At 36.0% G+C, this 23,472-nt stretch overlaps 1 protein-coding gene across 1 annotated transcript; it reads left to right on the top strand.

The window, feature by feature from the left end:
* The first annotated feature begins 22,548 nt into the window (after positions 1–22,548).
* LOC145572407 (uncharacterized) lies at positions 22,549–23,460 on the top strand. Its single transcript, XM_081631383.1, has one exon. It carries the CDS (start codon positions 22,682–22,684, stop codon positions 23,165–23,167), a length of 486 nt encoding a protein of 161 aa, XP_081487509.1. The 5' UTR covers positions 22,549–22,681; the 3' UTR covers positions 23,168–23,460.
* Positions 23,461–23,472: the final 12 nt, after the last annotated feature.

Raw genomic sequence — 23,472 nt, 5'->3', positions numbered from 1 at the left:
CCTGCAACTCTAGTCAAGGAAAGTACCTTAGCTATGCTAACTACGATGCTTAAAGTTAAGTGAGTGAAGTTAGAAAATGGCTAAATAAGCAAGCAAGAGTGAACAAGAAAAAGTGCTTTAAGAATTCTTTGTATTGCTTGAGAGAATTTTACAAGTGTCTGAATGAATGTGCAAACGAGGGGAGGTTGCCTATTTATAGTGCTCCCCAAGGCCTAGATGCTTCTTATCTAGAAAGTTCTAAACTCCTCAAATGGAGGGTCCTAGAACAAGGTTAATCTATAGAGTTCTACACTACTCCAATCTACATCTCTCTATGTACATAGTCCTAGAATAATCTAGTGTACAAAGAATATACAAGATTGCCCTAGAAGATTCTAGAAACTCCCGGAAGGCTCACGAACCTTGTAGTGCAATCTGGAATATTGTGGGGCCCATCTCCAAAATCCCTCTTGACCACCATCTTTATTGGGCCTAAAAACGGTGGACCCCCAAGTTTCAGCCCGTTTGGACTTCATTTGGGCCCCCAAATGGCCCATTATTGTGTTACTGTCATTTGGGTATTCACTAGGAAAATGATAGGCTATAGTCGTAATCACCTAATCAAAAATTATACCTAAATCCACTAACTATGTAGAAAGGGAAGAAGGGTCGAACCACAGGGAAACAAGTCAATTTATTCCTAATAAATCAATATAATCTAAATTATCAAGTAACCAAATTGTTATTGTAAAAGGGAACTAAACTACTAAAAGTGAAAGTAGGAAAGAATAAAAGTAGGAGGAAAATCAAGGAATAAAAGACCTAGGGAATAGGTTCACCAATAAATAATATTCCAGGGTAAAACATAATAATCAATCATCATTGCATCAATTAATCAGATCATAAAGGGCTTTCGCTACGTATTACAATCACATAATTAATCTACCGGTATTAAATCTCATCTTTCGAATCTCGACTTAACCATTTATAAATTAACCTGTCTATTGAAACTAGACCTAAACATCAATTCTCATCTCTCGAATCTCAAATCAATATTGTCAAACTCATGCATAAAGCATCAGGCCTAATCTAGTCACAGAGCATTAAATCAATCAATAGGAAATTAATCAAGCATTGACAATCAACAACAATAAATTACCCCTTCATATTATTTATGGATCCCCATAAACCCTAAAAAGAAAACTACTGAGACATAATTAAAACTAAACTAATCAAAGCAATTAAAGGAGACATGATGAAAGAAATAAAGTAAATAGCTGAGATTAAAGAAGAAGAAATCGTTACCAAAGTAATCGGAATTAAAGAGTTGAATTAAGAACAAAGTTATAGAGAGAGAAAAATAATCTAAGTAGAGAGAGAAAGTCTAAAGGAGAAGGTAAAAAAAGAGTCTAAAAAAAGATAATAAACTTGCTTAACAGAAAAGTATTTATATTAAGCAAGAATCCTAAACTAAATAAACTTAAACGACGATTAAAAATCTACTAATGCTAACACGCGCCCGATCGGGCGAGGCACCGCCCGATCGGGCCCGCCTTTTTACTCCCAATGAATGTTTCTCTTCTCGCGCCCGATCGAGCGCGGCACCGCCCGATCGGGCGCGCCATCGGGCGGAGACCTTTCGGGCTACTTGGACTCCTTGTTTAGGCTTGTAACTCGGCCCAAACCAACTATCCTCCTTGGGGCTTTAATCATTCGGTCCAATGCCTCATCTTCTCATAAGTCGAGCCCTTAATCACCGGTTCAATGACTCTAACCGATCTTGGGCTACGAAAGATGGTCGTGCTCCTCCAATGCTCGTAGTCGCTCCATAAAATCCCGGGAAAATGCTCCAAGAGTGCAATTCCCTATAAAACTCAACCAAAACTACGAAAACACTAGAAAACACATATTAGTAATAAAAGTGGCTCTAAAGAGCCAAAAACACTACCAATTATGACCAAGGGACGGGAGTAAAATACTATATAAATTGGACACATCAAACTCCCCCAAGCCAAACCTTTGCTTGTCCCTAAGCAAAGAGCTCATCAATGAATAAATAAACACATGCCTCACCCCAAATAGTTAAAATCAAGCACAAACAATTCAAGGCAAATCTAATAAACATGTTTCAACATCAACCAATCTCATCCATCCAATCACTTGTCCTCCCTAACAATTGTCAAGTAGAGTTAACCACAAAAGCATATAGAATTCAAGACTAGTGCTCGCACACTCAACTCTCATTTATGTGGCGAGTAAAAGATGTACTCGATCGGTCTCCAACCAACCCCTTTAATGTGAACAATGCCCTCCCAACTCACACTCTCGTGTGTTTAAAAAGATGTACACTCAACCTACTAGTCGACTCGAAATATGTCAAATCATAACTTTCATTGATAAACAACACTTTCACATTTACACAACTCTATGCACAAGGTCGGAAGGTCTTTAAAGCTTGTAATGTAAGGCTAGGGAAAAAGGGTAAGATATATTTGTGAATATGTGAAAGAAAAGCTATGCTTAAAGGGAGCCAAATCCTAATAAAACCCATGATCAAAATAAATAATGATCAACATCTCCAACATAACCAACTCCAACAAAAATCCACCAAATACAACTCCAAAAATATCAAACAATCCCAACTCTTACAATTTCACTCATAAAAATGTAATAATGTAGAACTCGAGTGAATCACAAACTCTAAACTCTCAAACATGAATTTTTCATTGAAACTCAATTTTTTTCTTTCTTTTCTTTTGATCAACCTTCACTTAAAACACTTGAACATTAAACATTTTTTCTTTTTTCGAACTTCTTTTTTTTCTTCTTTCGTATCATCGTACTTTATTTTTTCAAGACAATTTAACTTCTAAACTCATCAAAAATAAAATACGATCAAGAACAAATAACTTCTCAAAACACTCCCAAATTGTGCAAATAATAAGCACACTACAAACTCCCTCACCTCACTCCCTAATAGCTCCCCCAAGCCAAGCTTGGGACTAGTAACCAATGAGTCAAATATGGCTTGTAATGTGGCTAATAAACAACAAAAAGTCAAGGCAACAACATGGGTAACAAGAAGGAAACAAACGTAACTAATATCATCTGAAGGCTACCTAAAGAACAAATGCCTTCGTCCTCCTCATGTGCATAATAATGAGCCATGAAACACTACTCATAGTTGAAAACCAATACTCAAATTCATTGACATACCAGGAACTAACACACATTGCTAACCAAATCAACTAGTCAAGCACTATATTCACAAGTAGTTGGACAAAGTCAACGCATGTTTAGGCATCCAAACAATTAAACTTCAAATCATGATCAACAAATTCACAAAGCTCATTATCATATACCAAGAATCAAAACAATATTTTCCAAGTATGGGACACATGGAAGCATGATTTACAATTCATTGGAACGTATTTTTGAATTTTTTTTATTTTTTCAATTTTTTGAAAGGAATAAATCTAACCTAAGAAAGAAAGAAATAAAAACTATACTAATCACACCAAAAGGAGAAAAAAAAAATAAATAAAATAAAAAGAGAGTGAAAGATATACCATACGAACACGAGAACCTCCCTCCAAGCTAAATCAGACAATGTCCTCATTGTCTTAGAGGGAAGCTAGTAGTCAAGGTGACTAATCCTCAACATCACCACAATAATGTCACCAAAGCCTCGAGGATTGCAATGCATCTCTTTGGAACAAATTTGGGCAAGAAAGAAACAAAGTGTTGATAGGAAAAAATCCAAATTTGAGTCAGGTATACTCTTACAATCATAACTTTTGATATATAAGTGATAATGTAGTGATTCTAATTGCATTGGAAATTAGACTTGAAGAGCTTTCCAACGATAGGTCACACGCCAAAATCCGATAAGAAACGCAAAAGTTATGTCTTGTCAAAGTTGACGGATTTTGCTGACGCTACGCGCGCCCGATCGGGCGAGTTAAAGACATCTGGAATTGCATAGTTGTGCGCCCGATCGGGCGACCTCCGCCCGATCGGGCGCGAACTCGAGCAAAAATTCTCCCGATCGAGCGAGCTTCGCCCGACAAATCTTTTTTCTTCACTCAATTTCTCCAAAAATCCGCCCGATCGGGCGAATTTCCCTTGATTTTTCTTCTTCACTTGCGCGCCCGATCGGGCACCTCGCCCGATCTGGCGAAATAAAGCTATGACAAATCTTCATTTGCGCACCCGATTTTGACCCTTAGGTGCGCGCCCAATCAGGTGAGCCTCGCCCGATCGGGCCCGTACCCTAATCGGAATGCTTATTCTTCTAACTTTTTCTCTTTAAATCTCCTTATTTTTTGATCTAATAGCTGTACAAAAACACTTTGGAAAGGTAAAATTGCACTCTCCTCACCTCTCTAGAAAGAAAAAAATAAAAATAAAAATAAAAAGATGGAAAAACTAGTCTAGAAAGCAAGAAATACGGGTTGCCTCCCGCAAAGCACTGGTTTATCTAGGTCCCGCACGATCCTCTTACCACAAGACTAAAAGTTAGGACCCTTGGCCTACCGCTTGATCGGGTGGTTTCTCACCCGGTCGAGCGGTATTTAGACCACGACTCGGCTTCCTGACATGCCCTGTGGGTCGCCAATTCACCTTATCCGGTGGATCCTCCTTGTCATGAACTGGGGGTTCTTTACTACTACTCACAAGAGACCTCTTTTTGACTGACAGTTGCTTCAAATTATCACTGGATTGAGAAATTGCAACTCGATCTGGTGGAACACTTACTATATGCTCAGTTTCCAAAACTTGCTTGTTTATTTCCACCTTCTCATCTTCAAAGCCAAGACCGACAGTGTAGAGGGCTCTTTCTATTGCATCAACTTCCTTTTGCCATTTGTCTATTTCATCTGTAGAAGATGCAACACAAGATACCGCCTCCAAGGGATCTTTTACAAGAGCTTGGGGCTTATTAGAATAATTATGAACCACATTAACACTAAAACACTTCTCCTCTGTCATGGGGCTTTTAGGGGTATTATTCAAATTGAAAGTAATTTTATCATCCCCTACTAATAGTGTCAATTTGCCACATTTCACATCTATAATTGAACCTGCAGTGTTAAGGAATGGTCGCCCAAAATAATTGGGGTTTGCATATCCTCAGCCATATCAAGAACAACAAAATCAACAGGTATATAAAATTTACCCACTCTAACAGGAACATCCTCTAAAACACCTAAGGGGTATTTAAAAGAACGGTCGGCCATTTGTAGAGTAATATTAGTAGCTTTTAATTTACCCATATTTAGCTTGGAACACACCGACAATGGCATGACACTAACGATAACACCCAAATCACATAATGCATTATCAATCATTAGATTGCCAATATGACAAGGGATAGAAAAACTACCCAGATCTTTCAGTTTAGGTGGAGATTTATTTTGTAGTACGGCACTACATTCTGCAGTAAAATCGACTGTCTCTACCTCACTAATAGATCTCTTTCTAGTCAATATTTCCTTCATGAATTTTGCATATGCAGGAATTTATGTAATTAGTTCTGTGAAGGGGACTGTTACCTGCAAATCTTTAACCATCTCCAGAAACTTACCAAACTGCTTATCCAAATTTGTTTTTAAGTAACGATTGGGGAATGGAAGTTTGATAACCAGCTTTGGAGTATTACTGCTCTTATCTGGAGCTGCTACTTTCCCTGGAGTTGTACCCTGCAATGTATTATCAGAAATATTAGTACTACTCCTTAGCCCTGTAGGGCTATTAGCAACATTGTTAGGTTTAATGGAATCAAGATTAGCATTGTTCATTAAAACAGGTTCATCATTTCTGGGCATAGGGGGGCCCATCATAGTGTAAACCACTCCTTAGAGTAATTGCGAAGGCTTGATCCGTAGGCCTGGTTAGCTGTGCTGGCAGGGCTCCCTGTTGACGGGCTTGTAGAGTAGAAGAAATCTACGTAATTTGATTATCTACAATTTTATTATGTGCTATGATCGAGTCAATTTGGGCATCTCTACTCTCCATGTACTTTTGCATACTAGCCAGCATCGCTCTAAATTCTACCAAAGCGGGGTCGGAAGATAAGGAGGGTTGTTGTGGTTGGTTCTTCTGGCCAGCATTGGGATGGTAGTATTTCTGCTGTGGTTGTTGTGGCGCCTGTGATTGTTGTGGAGGTGGCGGATTTTGAACATTGGTGCTCCGGTAGGAAAGATATGGATGATTCCGGAACCCGAGATTGTAGGTGTTGGAGTATGGGTCATTCTGCCTATAAGCTTGAAAGGCATTGACTTGCTCCACGGAACTCCTGCAATCTTGCTCCCTATGACCTACAATTCCACAATTTTGACAGAAAGCCTCATTAGAATTATTATTAATTGCAGAAACATTACCATATTTGCAATACTAAGATTATCTAATTTTTGACAAATACAGGTTAATTGAGCTTGTAAAAAGGACACAGAGTTGACACTATGTTTTCCTTTGTTAGCAAACCCTCTAGGATTCCCATATTGGGAATTTTGGATTGCCTTATCTTCGATAACTTGACTTGCATCATCAACATTAAGGTTCATAAACCTCCCACTAGCTGCAAAATCCAATATTGTTCTAGATAAATTTCCAATCCCATTATAAAAGGCTTGGATTAACTGACATTGTGCTAAATTATGGTGGGGAAACTCGCTCTGCAGATCCTTGAATATTTCCTAAGCCTCATACAAAGTCTCATCTGGCTCTTGGGCAAAGTTTTGAATTGCGCTTCTTAGCAAAGTTGTCCTCTCTGCAGGATAATATTTATTATAGAAATTTAAAACAAGAGTCTCCCAGTTAGTTATACCAAGTGCAGTTCTATTTAATCCATTATACCATAATTTGGCTTTCCACATAAAGAAAAATGAAAGAGAATCTCCCTGATTTGGTCCTGTGTGACTCCAGCTTGCCTGATGGTATTCCAATATTGACAGTAGTCTACAATATGAAGATTTGGGTCTTCACCCTTAGCTCCACTGAATTGCTTCCTTTCTATCATCGTGATAAATTGGGGTTTAATCTCGAATTGCACCCTATCAAGAGCCAAAGTGGGGGTAAGATGTGGAAAATCTGTAAGCGTCTGCTGCGAATAATCACTGAGCTTCTTAGGTGCCGCCATCTCTGATTCTGAATCTGAAGGATCTTTTAAATCACTGAAATCAGTTGGAGGGTTTCGGTAATTATTGTTATCCCCAGAACCGGCCAGGATTTGCCTGTAAAGATTCTTTTATCTATGAAAAGAGCGTTCGATCTCAGGATTGAATGGGATATAACCTGATCTGGAACACATGGGCATACAACAAAGAAATAGACGACAAATATGAGAACTGTCCCAAAAAACTTACGTTCTTTGGGACGGGAGAAAATAATCTAGACTATAAAAACAATCAGAAATAAAAATAAAACCGTTTCCCCGGCAACGGCGCCAAATTTTGATAGGCTAAAGTCGTAATCACCTAATAAAAAATTATACCTAAATCCACTAACTATGTAGAAAGGGAAGAAGGGTCGAACCACAGGGAAACAAGTCAATTTATTCCTAATAAATCAATATAATCTAAATTATTAAGTAACCAAATTGTTATTGTAAAAGGGAACTAAACTACTAAGAGTGAAAGTGGGAAAGAATAAAAGTAGGAGGAAAATCAAGGAATAAAAGACCTAGGGCATAGGTTCACCAATAAATAATATTCCAGGGTAAAACATAATAATCAATCATCATTGCATCAATTAATCAGATCATAAAGGGCTTTCGCTACGTATTACAATCACATAATTAATCTACCGGTATTAAATCTCATCTTTCGAATCTCGACTTAACCATTTATAAATTAACCTGCCTATTGAAACTAGACCTAAACATCAATTCTCATCTCTCGGATCTCGAATCAATATTGTCAAACTCATGCATAAAAGATCAGGCTTATTCTAGTCACAGAGCATTAAATCAATCAATAGGAAATTAATCAAGCATTGACAATCAACAACAATAAATTACCCCTTCATATTATTTATGGATCCCCATAAACCCTAGAAAGAAAACTACTCAGACATAATTAAAAACTAAACTAATCAAAGCAATTAAAGGAGACATGATGAAATAAATAAAGTAAATAGCTGAGATTAAAGAAGAAGAAATCGTTACCAAAGTAATCGGAATTAAAGAGTTGAATTAAGAACAAAGTTGTAAAGAGAGAAAAATAATCTAAGTAGAGAGAGAAAGTCTAAACAAGAAGGTAAAAATAGAGTCTAAAAAAAGATACTAAACTTGCTTAACGGAAAAGTATTTATATTAAGCAAGAATCCTAAACTAAATAAACTTAAACGACGATTAAAAATCTACTACTGCTAACACGCGCCCGATCGGGCGAGGCACCGCCCAATCGGGCCCGCCTTTTTAATCCCAATGAATGTTTCTCTTCTCGCACCCGATCGGGCGCGGCACCGCCCGATCGGGTGCGCCATCGGGCGGAGACCCTTCGGGCTACTTGGACTCCTTGTTTAGGCTTGTAACTCGGCCCAAACCAAATATCCTCCTTGGGGCTTTAATCATTCGGTCCAATGCCTCATCTTCTCATAAGTCGAGCCCTTAATCACCGGTTCGATGACTCTAACCGATCTTGGGCTACGAAAGATGGTCGTGCTCCTCCAATGCTCGTAGTCGCTCCATAAAATCACGGGAAAATGCTCCAAGAGTGCAATTCCCTATAAAACACAACCAAAACTACGAAAACACTGGAAAACACATATTAGTAATAAAAGTGGCTCTAAAGAGCCAAAAACACTACCAATTATGACCAAGGGACGGGGGTAAAATACTATATAAATTGGACACATCAGAAAACAGCACCAAATCAAAATATAGCTCTTTAGGGGAGTGGTGCTTCCTAGAACCCATGGGCAACTCCCTTGGCCCAATCTGTTGCCTAGTACCCAAGTGACATTACTTGCTGCCTTGGTGGGTGTGGGACTTGAGTCGTGACAGGGCGCTCCTACCTGCTCCAATTCATTCTACCTCAAGGTGAAGCAGGGAGGAGCGGGTGTGCACCCTCTATGGAGCGGGCGCTCTTCCCCTTGAAGATTGAATCTGCCTTATGCTGAAGAACAGGGGAGCGGGCGTGCAGATCCCTTGGAGCGGGCGCTTCTCCCCGAAGTTTTGGAATTTGACTTTCTCTGAAGAAAGCAGGAGCGGGCACTCCTCGCTGAAAATCCGTCTTATTTTGACAGATTAACCTATGTAATTCGGGGAGTATAAATACTTCCCCTTTAGTTCATTTGAGAGGCGGACAGCAATAGCATAGTTTTTAGTAGTTCCTCTTAGTTTGAAACATTCCACTTTGGTAATCTAGTTTAGTTTTCATCAAATCAATCATTATAATAGTGAGTTTCAAGGATTATTCTCAAAATTTGGCACATTGTATTCAACATTTGAAGCTTCAATTAGTAATTTCTTCCACCTTCATCTATTTAATTTCTGATTTTATTTTATATTTGCATGTTACTTGAATCTCTTTAGTTCTTGATAATTTGTTGTTGGATGATAGTTTATTCATTAGTAAATCACTTTTCCCCAATTATTGAAGTAGTTAGAACCCTAACCCTTGTTTACATGTCACCTAAGATGAGTTGTGAGTAGTCTTCTTTGCTAGGGGTTGGGTGAAGCTCAACCTTTTGGTTAGTTATGTAAATTGAGGAGGAGTATTGATGTTTGAATTGTAATTAAATAGATTGTATGAGATTGCTTGTTAGTTCTTCATGATAGGATTAGATACCCTTGATTTAGGAGCTTGATAGCATGCCATGCTTAGTTTGACACGGGAATGTGAATTGAGTATGTCATTAATTATTACAATTTGATTATGTATCTTTTATTGCTAAACTAATGAGGAATCTTAGTTTATTAGTGTGAGTTGTTTCCTAATTGCATGAGGTTGATCTTGCATATAGTCTTTGCTATTTCTTGTCTATTTTACTCCCTATTTGCCTAATTTCCATGGTTGAGTGAATCCCACTCCCTAGTGTATTTAATCCATTGAATTATAAATATAGTTTGTTTGTCTACTTGACGAATTCCAAATCACTAAAGACTTCGAATTAGCTTAAGTGTTAAGATCCTTAACAAACATATCTCGTTCCTTATGGACCGAACTCTTACTTATCATTGTGTTTGGTTTGTAGGATGTTTGTTTATAAATGTGTTTGATTGAGGACGGAATGTGCGACATTTCTAACGCCCATCACCCCCCCCCCCCGCTTTCGATATAAACGTGCGAACAGCCTAGCTAGCTGTCTCACTCATTCAAGTGAGGAGGGAGGTTGGATTACGAATGTGCCTAATAGGCGAGTTGAAACGATGTCTAATCCACTATCTTTTCTCGGCCTGAAAAAGTTTGCAAGTCTTAAACCGGCAATGTCGTGTGTCAACACTAACCCGTATATATGATTGGGTTATAATTGTCGATATTTGTGTAGCACAAGTTTTGCAAGTGAGTTTTAATTGAAGCTACTTACAAAACTGGGGTGCACGACAGTAGCAAGAGTGCTATAAAAATTTGTATACACCTCTAAAGATTTGCAAACACAAAAGGAATAAATTGGATAAGATCATAATGTAAGGGGCATGAGTTGTCTAAAACCGATATTACTCATAAAATTAGAGAAAGTATGAGTGGTTTGCAACTTTGAAGAAGTACCGATATCAGCAATGCAAGATAAAAGTTAAACAAAACGACTGAAAAATATTGTGACATATTAATATGCTTATACCGATAAACCATAATTGTGCATAACATATAAAACAAGAAGTTCAGCAAACCGACAGCCATCACTCAAAAAAGACAAAGGATAAGACCGGCTAAATCCTCAGAGTTTAAATAGTTTGTACAGACAAAATCATAAGTCTTAAAAACTAGAGTCACAAAACATAGTTAAACCATTATAACTTAACGGTGATTACATGAAAATGAGGATCCACATGGCGAATTTGGTGATGACTGCCCGCCCCATTAATATTCCTTATGGTCAGCATCCTTCTCCAGAACTTTCTCAGGTTCCTTCTCGAACCCTTTCTCGGTTTAAGGGCTGGCAAGAAGGGCATCGTCAAATTCCTCTTCATGCATTTCACATGAATCCATATTAGTCATGATTTCGAAGGATAGCGGTTCGGAAAAGTAATCATGTTTATAGCTAGTAGGAGAATGATGCTTATCCTCACCATAGGCGGTCTCAGCAATTTGCCATCTCCCCAGTTCCCATTCCTTAGCTTTGCACACACAACGATGCACCGCTACCCATCCGCCGGTACATCGATCAACCAGCTTATTACGATACAAGTCTGATTTCAAAAATCGGTTAACTGCTCGACGTTTGATACCGGGATTTTCACGTTGCTTCTTCTAGTTTTTTCTCCAGCTTCACCCTTGCTGCCTTCTTAGCCTTCAGGCTTTTCTCCAGATCAGTAATTTGTCCTATAAACTTATTCTTTAGCTTTGAGTGGTCGGCAACTTGCTTCTCTAATAGTGTTATCTGGACTTTGCCTTGTTCGATCTTGAAAGCGCAGCTTTGCGTTCGTCATCAGCCTTCTTCACTTTCGTCTCGACCTGGTCTGCATACCTTTGATAATACTTATACATGTGCACGACCTCCACTGTCAAGTTGATAGTTTAAAAGAAAAAAAAAAGAACAAGAAAAAATAACGATGAGTAATTCATAAGCAAAGAAGAAGAAGAAGGGGGAGGTAAAGGACATGCAGCATTATCTTACCCCGAGTAAGTCATTCATCATTTGGCCGCAAGAAGCTGCAAATCGATTGACGGGCCTATTGGCTGGAGTCTCTAGATCCTTCAACATTCTCAGCCCATGCTCCCACCAGAAGCAAGATCATCACAGATAACAGACTCCCCGCGATTAAAGTTGATGCGAGGACGCCATGGCTCACCTGCAGTGCCGACAGGGACCAGAAACGCCTCACACACCTCGTCAGAACCTTCACGTGAGGAATCTCTATGTAGTCACCCGTCATTATCGGGATAAAAGCATTTTGACCGCTAGAGCCAGTGACGGGCTGCCTGTCCTTTGAAGTAGCCTTATCGGCATTGGTAGTAGCCTGGCTTCGCAAAATAATATTCAGAGTCTTCTTCTGGACGATTGGCTGCCCGTCTTCGTCCTCTAAATTGACAACGTTAGGGTTGTCCACTAGGACATCCTTTAGCTGTGCTGTCTGTTGGTCCTAGAGTTGCGTAATTTGCTCGCTATCGTTCTATTTTTATTTTTTGGACTGTTCCCGGCCAGACAACTTACTGGTCCTTTTAGAACCAGTACTGCCGCCACCGTCTCTCTTCAGGGGAAGAGTCTTGGGTCGTGTTCTTCTTTATTCAAAGGAAGTCATGTCTTGCTTTTTTATCTTTTTCCCTTTTAACGCTCTGGTAGCAAAAACCGGTAGAGTGTCGTAAGAACCTTTGGGGTTTGGTGGGCACTGATACTTTACTTAGACGTCAGGACGTAACCCTAGCCATGAAAAATCTAACTTATTGATCCATGTAGTCACGTTACACTGTCAGCTCAATGGTCAAGGGCCGATGTGGATAGTAAAGCAAATAACGAAAACACATAGCTGTAAAATGTATTGAGTAGAATAGAGTGGACGACAGCGTAGTGAACAGCTATTTTAAAATAGCTGACAAATAGTAAATACAAATTAAATAAACATTAGTGTTAATAAGTATAATGAAAATCCGTACAAAATTCGTGAGTCTTACAGAGACCGATATGAGAAAGAGGGGCGTTGTCCAAAATATAATTACAATTGGGCAGCCACACCCCCGGAACGACTTTGTTTTTCTTACCAGCACTGACATATTTACATGTAAAGAACTTAAACAAATATTCTTCCCGACTACCTAACTTTCTTCCTTTTATGGTATCAAACATGCTATGAGGGGGATAGAAAGTTCTGCGAACTTTATAATCATCAGGAACACTTAGAAAGTAAAACTGATTCATCCATTTTTTACAACTTGTTTATTTTGGCCATACTATACATTTGCTGGGAGCCGTGTATAATGACCAAAATCCAAGAGATTGGCTATTTTTTTGATCCAATGTAGCCTTCGAAATAAGTTCAATGTTAAAGGAAAATCCATAAATATCATTACCCAGACTAGAAATATGACATTTTGAATTTTTGGAGGCGTTAGCTGCGGGACGTAGATGTTCCATGCCCTAAAGATCTTTTCGATAAAAGGGTGTAATGGAATTCGCATCCCAAATTCTAACTGCTTTGCATGCATAACAATGTGACCGTCAAGATAGCTTAAATTAGTTTTCCCTTCTTCAGACAATCTAAGATTGTAGCTGTTAGGGAGGTTGAAGAAGTGTTGTGCAATCCGACAATATTCTTTCTCGGTAGCAACCTTGAGCCACTCAAGATCAATGACAGTGTCCACGACCTTGTATTCATTCGGCAAGAGAAGAGGCTCTCGGTATTTTGGGTCATCTCCTTCTGACTCATAACCTTCGTTTAGACTTTCCTCTTCAATAACACTACCGGAGACAGCAACATTCTCCTGATTATCCCCTTCAATCTCCTCATTATCATCTGTCTCCTCAAAATCATCTCTTTCTTCATCCTCTTCCCCGTCACTCCCTTCGTTTTCTTCTTCCTCCTCCTCACCTCCCACGTCTTCTTCTTGCTCGTTACCCACACTTTGATCCTCATCTTCATCTAAACTCTCGAGGGATTTTTCGACAGACAAAATATCCTCTTCTCTACTCTCTGATGTCGACTTTGCCATTGGCTCTTTGCCAGGACGCTGTTCGACAGTCTCGGCCTCTTGAGGCTGATAACTGGTATGTTTTATTCTCGACATTCTTGTGCTCTTAAGACCTATTTTGCAGAGATTTGAACCGTACTCGTCGATATGAATTTTTGAATCAACTTGATCACAGACACTTATAGGTTTAACATCAACAATATCAACATCTTCTAAAATATCAAAGTAAACAGGACGAGAGGGCTTTTCAGCTTCCTTCTCCGGTGCTGAGGGCAAGGGCGCAAACGGGTCAGCCTTGCTAGCTTTACCCGCAATCGAGTTTTTTACAAGCATAATTTAACTTAATTAAAGAAGGAGTAAATAACAAAACCCACTGCAAAAACAGCAATGCCGACTAAATCAAATTAAAATGCAAAGTTAGGGTTTTTACCTCTTGAAGACCCGAATCTTATTTCAGTGGGCGAAAGAGAGAGCAACTGAAGTTAACCAGGAAAGGATCGATCGCTTCCTTAATTTCAAAGTGAAAGGTTCTTCATTGCGAAATTAGACTTAATAAAAACAAACAAAACCGAAGAAATTTTTGGAGAAATTTTGAAAATCTAAGTTGCGAATGAAAGAAACTGTTTATTTTTAAGTATTTATATCTCAATGAATAGTGTCGTTTGATTTGATGGTTTGTGCATATGTGATCCGATAGCTAGGAAAAAACGCCTTTTCAACAACTCCTCTTCGATTTTCGACACGTGCCCTACTACTTTCAATTTTTTCCCGCCTAGTTGCTTATTTGTGTCGCAAACCCACATCTCAGTCTAAAGAATATATAAATTTATATATAAAATAAAAAATAAACAAATCGGAGATTTTTTAATCTCGTCTCCATTTTTAATTGAGCAAATTATGTTTTTAATTTTTTCACTTTGGGGGCGAATCGGAGATTTTTTAATCTCGGCTACATTTGTAATTGAGCAAATCATGTTTTTAATTTGCTCACTTTGGAGGCAAATCGGAGATTTTTTGATCTCGACTACATTTTTAATTAAGCAAATCATGTTTTAAATTTGCTCACTTCGGGGGAAAATTGGAGATTTTTAAATCCACACAATACTATTCTATTCTTTGAGTGGTGTTGGCCTGCTAAGCCCTCAAAAAGCTTGTACTTTTACAAGCGAGAACGTCAGTTTCACATACATCCTCACTTGGGGGCTAGATGTAAGGGATAGGGCTGCCACCATTAAGGTTTAGTCATTAAAATGTGTTACGCTATTAGTCATCCATTATTAACTATATCGGCTTAATCTCCATAACGACCTCAGTCTCGGCCATGTGGAGAGCTATTTTCGACCACGTAGGCACCTATTGCCTATAAAGTCAACTTGCCACCTATGTCGATAGGTGGCACTAGATTGGTTGTCTTTCTATAAATACCCAAGCAATTTCATTATTAAGGTACAATCTTTTTCTCTCTCTAACTCTATATCTCTCTCTCAAACACTCTCTTACCTTCTTTCTTATTCCTTTCATCAAATTGCTGACTTTAACATCAGAGCGGTTATCTCCAGATTAACCCCCAAGTTAGCTAATTTGTGCTGATTATGCAGGTGCTTAATTGGACAGTAAATCTTTACGGATCCCAAGAATCACAGTACCAGAACTCACCCGAAACATAATATACATGTTCAATTCTAAGGGGACAAATTTTTTAGAATAAAAGAAGTATTTTATAACATTTAACAAATTGAATTATGAGGGATTAAAGAAGAAAGACTATTTGTTGTAATAGTTTGACCGTAAGGTTGTTCATTAAAGCCTCATGAGCTGGTTAGCTTACACTAAGTATAATAAAAATGTGACTATATTATAATAGACACAATCAAATTATTAATTTGAATTGAGTAACATAAACTTATCACTTATTTATGTTCTCTGCTCAAGTTGGTTATCAGATCACATCATTATTATGCCATATCTTGTTTTTCTTAAGCTTATATTGAAGACAAGACTTAAGTTTTAACAAGTTAATTAAATTTAAAGAGGACTATTATTTAGGATGTATATGCCAATTAATTCAAGAGAAGCTATTGCGTGCAGATGCCCGCATGCAACTTTCTGTGCAGGTGGCTTGGCTAATATGTTTTACTTGTTGGCTTATATGTTTCATGTGTTAGCTAATATGTTTCATTTGTTGGGTGATATGATTTTTGTGTTGGCTAATATATTCTTCTTGTTGGCTAATATGAATTTTTTTTTTTCTTTTTGTTGGCTGATATCAGACATCATTTGGCTTATATGTTTCTTTACTTGGCTGATATATTTATTTTGTTGGCTAAATATGTATTTTTTAATCGTTGGCTTATATGTTTCATTTTATTGGTTGTTACTTTTGTTTGCTAATTTCATTCTTTTGTTGGCTGATATGCTTCCTTTGTTGGCTGATATGTTCCTTCTGCTGGTTGATAAGTACTTTTTTTTGTATGATATATTTCTCTTGTTGGCTGATATAGATCTTTTGTTGGCTGATATATTCCTTTTATTGGCTGATACGTTTTTAATTAATGTCCTTAATGTTGACTGATATCAAGCATCAATTGGCTGATATGCAATATTTGTTGGCTGATATAGATCTTTTGTTGGCTAACATTAATTGGCTGATATGCATTATTTGTTGGCTGATATGATCTTTTGTTGGCTAACATCAATGGGCTGATATGCAATACATGCAAAATGCAATATCAAACATCAATGTCACGCCACCTCTTTTCTTCTCTCTCTCTCTCTTTCCTTGTCTCTCTTCTTTCCCCCTTTTCCTCTCTTTCTTTCTCACGCCACCAACCAACAACACATGACCATAACCTCACGCCACCACCTAATAACCTACGACCCTAACCTCACGCCGCCCGACCAGCCACCACCTTTACCCACGACCCTAACATAACTCACCCTTACAAGCCACCGCAAATACCCATCCACCGCCCACCGCAATCAACCAGCCACTGCCCACACCACAATTATCCAGCCACCACAATACCACAAGGAGAGAAAAGAAAACGAGTAAACCATTGATCCAGAAAACTTCACCAATTTTGAAGGTTACGACATTCAATTAATTCAATACACCACCATGAAAGCTATACTTCTCAGAATGTAATTTAGCGATTAAGTGCAAGGGGATACTCGGGGAAGACGCCGTAAGAATGGCGGAGCAAGGGAGTAAAGAGAAAGTTCGGTGAAAGAAGAGAAGGGAGATTTTTGTAGAAGAAAGAGGTAGCCGCAAACACACTTGGGTGCGGGTGCCTGCACTCAATAGTTTGTGTTAATTCAAATCACGACATCAAGTGATTGGATTGTACACAACATTTTGCTCTCTTATATACACAAATACGTTAACATATATTTCCTCCATTTTTTTTCTGTTGACATCATTTGACTTTTACACTATTCACACGATACGCTTTGACTCGCTTTGTGGTTTATAGATGCGATAAAACATATTCATTTGAGATCTTATTTAAATTGTTTCAATGTATATTTTATTAATATCCACTTTTTATAATTTTACTATGTTGATAATTAGAGATATTAATCGTTAAAAACATGCGTTGGCAAGCTTGATAATAGAAAGATGTCAACTAAAGAAACATAGGAAGTATATATTAAAACAAGATCAAGCTTGAGCTCTATCTTCATCAAGCCCATTGCTCCATAAAAAGCAAATATATACATATATATCATGGACGACAACAATTATTTAATTAGGAGAATTGAAACAACAGTTATAAACTAACAAATCAAAAGGAGAAATTGTTGTTTTACAATGAGACAGCGAACTTTCATGACTACAACAATAGTTATTATTCTTCACATTGAAGAGAATTTTTATGTGTTCAAATTAAGTAGCAACAATGGCATGCACTTGGTATTTTGGTAAATGCATATTAATCAACGATCAAAACATATGTTAAGCAACCAAAACTTTTGTAAATGATGTCACAAAAAAAAAAAAAAAAAGTTTTTGTAAATAGTACACGTGATTTTTATCATGAAAAGTATTTTGTAGTTCATCAAAATGAAAATTATAGAGGAAATTATCCACCTTTTTTTCCAACATCTTGATGAAGAGAAAATTATCGAGGGAAATTAGTATTGGTAGATATCGATATTAATGTTTTGTCAAAAAAAAAAAAAAAAAAAAAAGACAAAACAATAATGTTATTATATGCTCTATAAAAACTCAAATGTTCCATCCAAAACTATATGGATGGATAATTGGATATTACAAACCATTAGTAATCTAAGTAATTATATATGGATCGGTATTATTGTATAGGTAAAATATCATTTGAAATTTATTTTAAAAAAAAAAAATTACTTATTATTATTTTTTGTTTTTTTTTTTTTGAGAGAAAAAAAAAATTACTTATTACATAGTTTATATGTTAGGATAATTCATGATTACATACTAGCTAGGGAAACCATCAAATTTCAATTAAAAGTTTCTCCAAAGCTATGATTTTTTTTTCAACATGAAACCAAAGAAGTTCTAAAAGTCACGATATTTAAATAATTGTATGTATGATTCTAGCTAAGACATGAAGATAGAGTTAAATGTAGCCTAGCTTTAATTAGGTATTGCATAAGCACTCAAGCTAATTAATTAAAGTATTGTCATCATCAATGTAAACATACATAACGCATGCAACAAGGCAAAGCATTTCCCCTTTTTAGCAACAAAGAATTTTCTAGATCAACGTAGGATTCGATTGTGTGATATTTTGGATTTGTAATGAAACTTTTAAATCTTTATTCTGTACATTGTTTTCACCCATTGGTTCTATTATTTTATCACGATAGTGATAAATCTTTCAAGAAAACAATATCTTTTTAAATATTGTACACATTATTTAATATCTACTTAGTGCATAATGAATTTAATATTTGGATCTTGCTAACAAGCGTCCCGAGGCGTGAAATTTAATACATAACTTTAAATAATATTAAGTTCAGAATGTAATAAAAAAAATCACGCATTGATTAATGTAATTAATGTTAATTTTACTTTAATATTTTCATATTTAGCTTTCTTATCTAATGTCCTGAGGTGCTCGTTTACTTTTGTCATAATGCTTATATACAAATGTTGCACATAGCATTACCCATTTTAAAAGGCTCATATTTCCTTTGTTTTCTTTGACGTACCTGCAATGATACAAGTCATAAAACCTCAAATCACACATTTTTAGGAGGTAATTAGAGTTGGATATTATTTTGATTATGTACAAGTGTTAATCTCGTATAAGTAAGGATTATGTACAAGGTGTATAAATTATTTTGATTAATTATTTTATTCACATTATCTAATCTCGTCTTCCAATTATATGTCATAAGGATGTGTTGCAAATATTTTTTTTATAGCACAAAGAAAGTGTTTATTTATTTAATTATATACAAAAATAATACAGGAAAATACTTCGTATAAAGCTAAATAACAAAGTTTGAGATATAAAATGCAAAAGCTAATAACCTTATTGTGATAAATAAAGAATTAAAAAAGAGGAATAAGTTAATAAACTTTTAGTTTTAACTACAATACTATGTACCTAGATCTATGCCGACATCAGTTCAATTTATTATACTACGCTTGTACTTCGTATTATATATTTTTCCGTATTATAGGCATTAATATTATTCATCTAATCATTTGGCATCAAATTAATTACGGATTACTCACTCAGTCTCTAATTTTTTTGCTTTACTTGATTTCTTCTGATTTTTAAGGCGCGTCTTAAAACATATTTATCTTAACTTCTAGACACATAAAAATTATAAAAACCTAATATCAATAAAAATATATATAATGAGACGATTCTAACAAGGTCTATCCTATATTATTATATTATTACTTATTATAGATTAATGAAAATTTATGATCAAAATTTAAAAAGTTTGATCCAAATATATATGTGTGCATCTTAATCACTGTAGAATTTTGCCAACTAAACATATGCATGATTAGATTACATTAGATTAGATTCATACTCAAGCATGACTTGTCATGATGAAAAATCCTTATTTTCACCTTTTTTTTCAAGGTTAAAACTGTTGCTAATCGCACTACAAGTGTTTTGAGAAATCCATGCGAATATGTGATATGATAGATCACGAAAAGTCGTGAACATATTAGAGATGATATAGTTGAAACCTCTAATAATTACTTTATATAACCTAAATAAAAAAGCATCACAAAAGATGGGAGACTATATTTGAGTACCACATAATTAAAGGAATAATCCACAACTAGCACGTGTGAATTGATTTAAATCATTGAATTTCAAATTAATTGAAAAATGAGATCAACTCAAATAGTTGTAGCTAGGGAATTACTTATAATTTTTAATAATCCCTATTTACTAGCTTGACCATTGGAGCTCCAAGTTAATTTGCTTGGAAATAAAAAAATGTTAATCATGGAATGGAGGCTCATCTAAACAGTAAGCTAAGAGCATCTCCAATGGTAAGCTACAAGGGCTTGTAGATTACCTTGATACATCAAAATTTTAAGCTAGTATATTTTTAAGCTATAAAGTACTCCAATGGCGAGCAATAAAATATTGTGGCTTAGATAAATAAATAAATAAATAAATAAAGTAGTTTTAACCTACACTTGTCATAATATAAGTGGATGAAGTTTTCTTTGAAAAATCAAGCAAAATAACTTGTTTGAGCAGGGTCGCTTGGTGTAGCTACATCAATATTGTTACTCCAGTGGTAAGCTACATGCTTATAATTTAATTTAATTTGCAAGCATGTCCTTTTTATATACAATTGGAGGTGCTCTAATAGCTAGCCATTGGAGCACAAAGTAGCTAAAATAAAAATTAGTCTAAAAGCTTATGTGGCATGACAAGCTAATTTGACCATTAGAGTTACTCTTTTATATAATCTTAAATATTAAATATATTTCATAAAATAAACGCATGTAGATTGATATACTTAATAAAAGGGACTCATCATTGATTATTGTAAATTTTGTAATAACTATTCAATGTTCAATAGATTGGCCTTACAATGTCAATCAAAAATCCCTCCAAAAAGGCAAAAAAACATGGCTAAAATCACAAATTTTGATTTTGACTAGAATTCAAACTGTTTGACTTAATTTTACTTATTTCAGAAAAAATAAGTTCAGATCAGATCAAATCAGAAAAAATAAGTTGAGATCAGATTATCGTTTTATTTGCAGTTTTTTATCGCTAAATATCTTTAATTTCGTAATGAAAAAAAATTATGAAAATCACATATTAATAAAATACATATTATTACGAATCTAACAAGACCTCAGGCCACTTGATATATTTTTTCCGTATAGATTATCATATATTTAAGGTTAAAGTTTGTTCAAATTTGACATTCAGATCAGATCAGATCAGACAAGACCAGACCAGATTAGATCAGATCAGAGAAATAAAAATAAGATGAACCAAACAAGACCTTAACCCATAATATCAATTTAAGTAACTACCATGAAGTAAAGTAATTGACAAGTTAATTATTAGATATATAATAACCATATGTTATAATGGAACGGATTTAATCTGGATCAAAGCTGATGCAAGTATATCACTGCCAGATACTACACAACCCAATACAAAATTACCAAATCAAACCTGAATAAATATTTGAAGAACAATAATGATGACGGAGACAACAAGATGTGTGGCATACTCGATCATTAGTAGTATTAGTAAAGCTCCTTATAACTTTATTTATTAACCATGCTTTAGATGGATGGATTAATCGTAATCATTGTAACCCTACTAATTTTATTAGAACATATACATGGTCAATAGTCTCAATACCATTTGTAAATTGTAATGCATAATATAGTTCGTAACCCTAGTCCATTAAAAATTTAAAGTGCTTTATTATGGTATGGTGCATGACAGATATATAAAATTATGTTAACACTTGTAATATATAATGAGATAGTTATTAGTTAAGGTTTGAGAGAAGCTAAGAATCACATGAGATAAATTAGGTTAACCTGAATACGAGACAAAATCTTATCTGTATAAAAAGATATTTTATCTTATGTATGGCGGTGGTGCTCATAATTGTCATAATGTGTACAAGCCAAATAACTAGTTAAGTAGTAGTATTACTTACGGACTACTTTGCCTCTCAATCCTCATCCAAAAGGACACGTTAAATCTTGATACCAAAGTAGAAAAATATATAGTGCATATCACGGGTTGCACTTGGACCCTCAATTCCCCACCCATATCCAACAAATATAATCATCCTACATTAAATCAATTTTTGTAATCATATAAAAAATAAAAAAATAAAAACAAAAAATAAATAAATAACTTTTGACCGTCTTTATTTAGTTAACACACTTTGATCGATAGAAAGTTTTATACCCCGTGTATATTTGACTGATTCTTTATTTTATTACAACCTTTGTTTCTTACTTCCTGTGAGATATATAATATTTCTTTGTTGCAAATAATAAGAAACAGAGATCGATAGTATACAATTATACAAATAACGAGTATAAATAGTTAATGAAAAGTGAGGTAGAAAAAAATGAGAAAGAAATTATTATTTAGTGTGTCAATTAAATAAAGACATTATGATAAAATGTGTCAATTAAATAAAAAATGTGATGGTAAATACATAGAGAGAGTCCCATCATCCATGCAAGTGCATTAACCAAAATAGTGCATATGAAAATTTTAACCAACTCACATACCACAAGTCTAAACAACACCTAAAAAAAGGTCACTTTCTTCTTTATCACAATGTCACCTCCTTCCCACTTCTTCCTACTATATATATGTAGCTTCACATTAGCTTTCCAATAAGTATTAACTTACAAAAAACATCTATCCCTATACAAACAATCATTCAAAATGTATCATTATAAAACCAAAATCGCCATCTTACACATGTTCTTCTTCATGCTTGTTACAGCATCTCTTGCTCGCTATAACAGCTTCGGCAAAAGCCGAGGTCGGAGAATAGAGGGGACGGCGACGACAACAACAGCGGGCACAGTTTCATCACCCTTAGCAAAAGTTAACAACCAAGGCAATGAGGATACACCAACAGGCGCCACGGGCTCAGCCCATGGCCCGAATTGGGATTATGGATGGGGTTGGGGGGCCGGGCCTAGAAGCGGGTGGGGATACGGGTATGGTTCAAGTCATTCCCCTACCAGTTTCGGACGGGGTTACGGGTTTGGGTATGGGTCCGGGTCTGGGTCGGGCTCTGGGTCAGGGTACGGGTATGGATCTGGAAGCAGTGGTGGTGCCGGCGGGTACGGGTATGGAGCTGGGGGTGCTCATGGAGGGAGTGGTGGAGGAGGTAGCTTTGTGACTCCCCCTAATCATGGTTAATTTGCTGGATTTTAGCTGGTATTATATGGATAATAGTATAATACTTGATTTTAAGTTTTAACTAATTTAAGAGTATGTTTTTACCTTTTAATAGTACTAGTATGCATGTGCAGTAGTGTTTGGGGGTGTGTGGGATCAGTGGATGTTTTATACAGTTTATGTGTATGTACTAAGTGGAGATCATTAGTGGTAAAATAGAAGTAGAGTATGCAACGTCATATATATTGTAACTAGTTTTTGGCCCGGAAAATGTCCCCGCCATTGTAATAATGAGAGATTTTTCATTTTTGTAATATGGGAATATA

This window comes from Chenopodium album, chromosome 12, assembly GCF_948465745.1.
Source record: "Chenopodium album chromosome 12, dcCheAlbu1.1, whole genome shotgun sequence".
NCBI lineage: Eukaryota > Viridiplantae > Streptophyta > Magnoliopsida > Caryophyllales > Amaranthaceae > Chenopodium > Chenopodium album.
The sequence above is the reverse complement of the archived record's forward strand: the minus strand, read 5'-3'. Positions and strand labels throughout refer to the sequence as shown.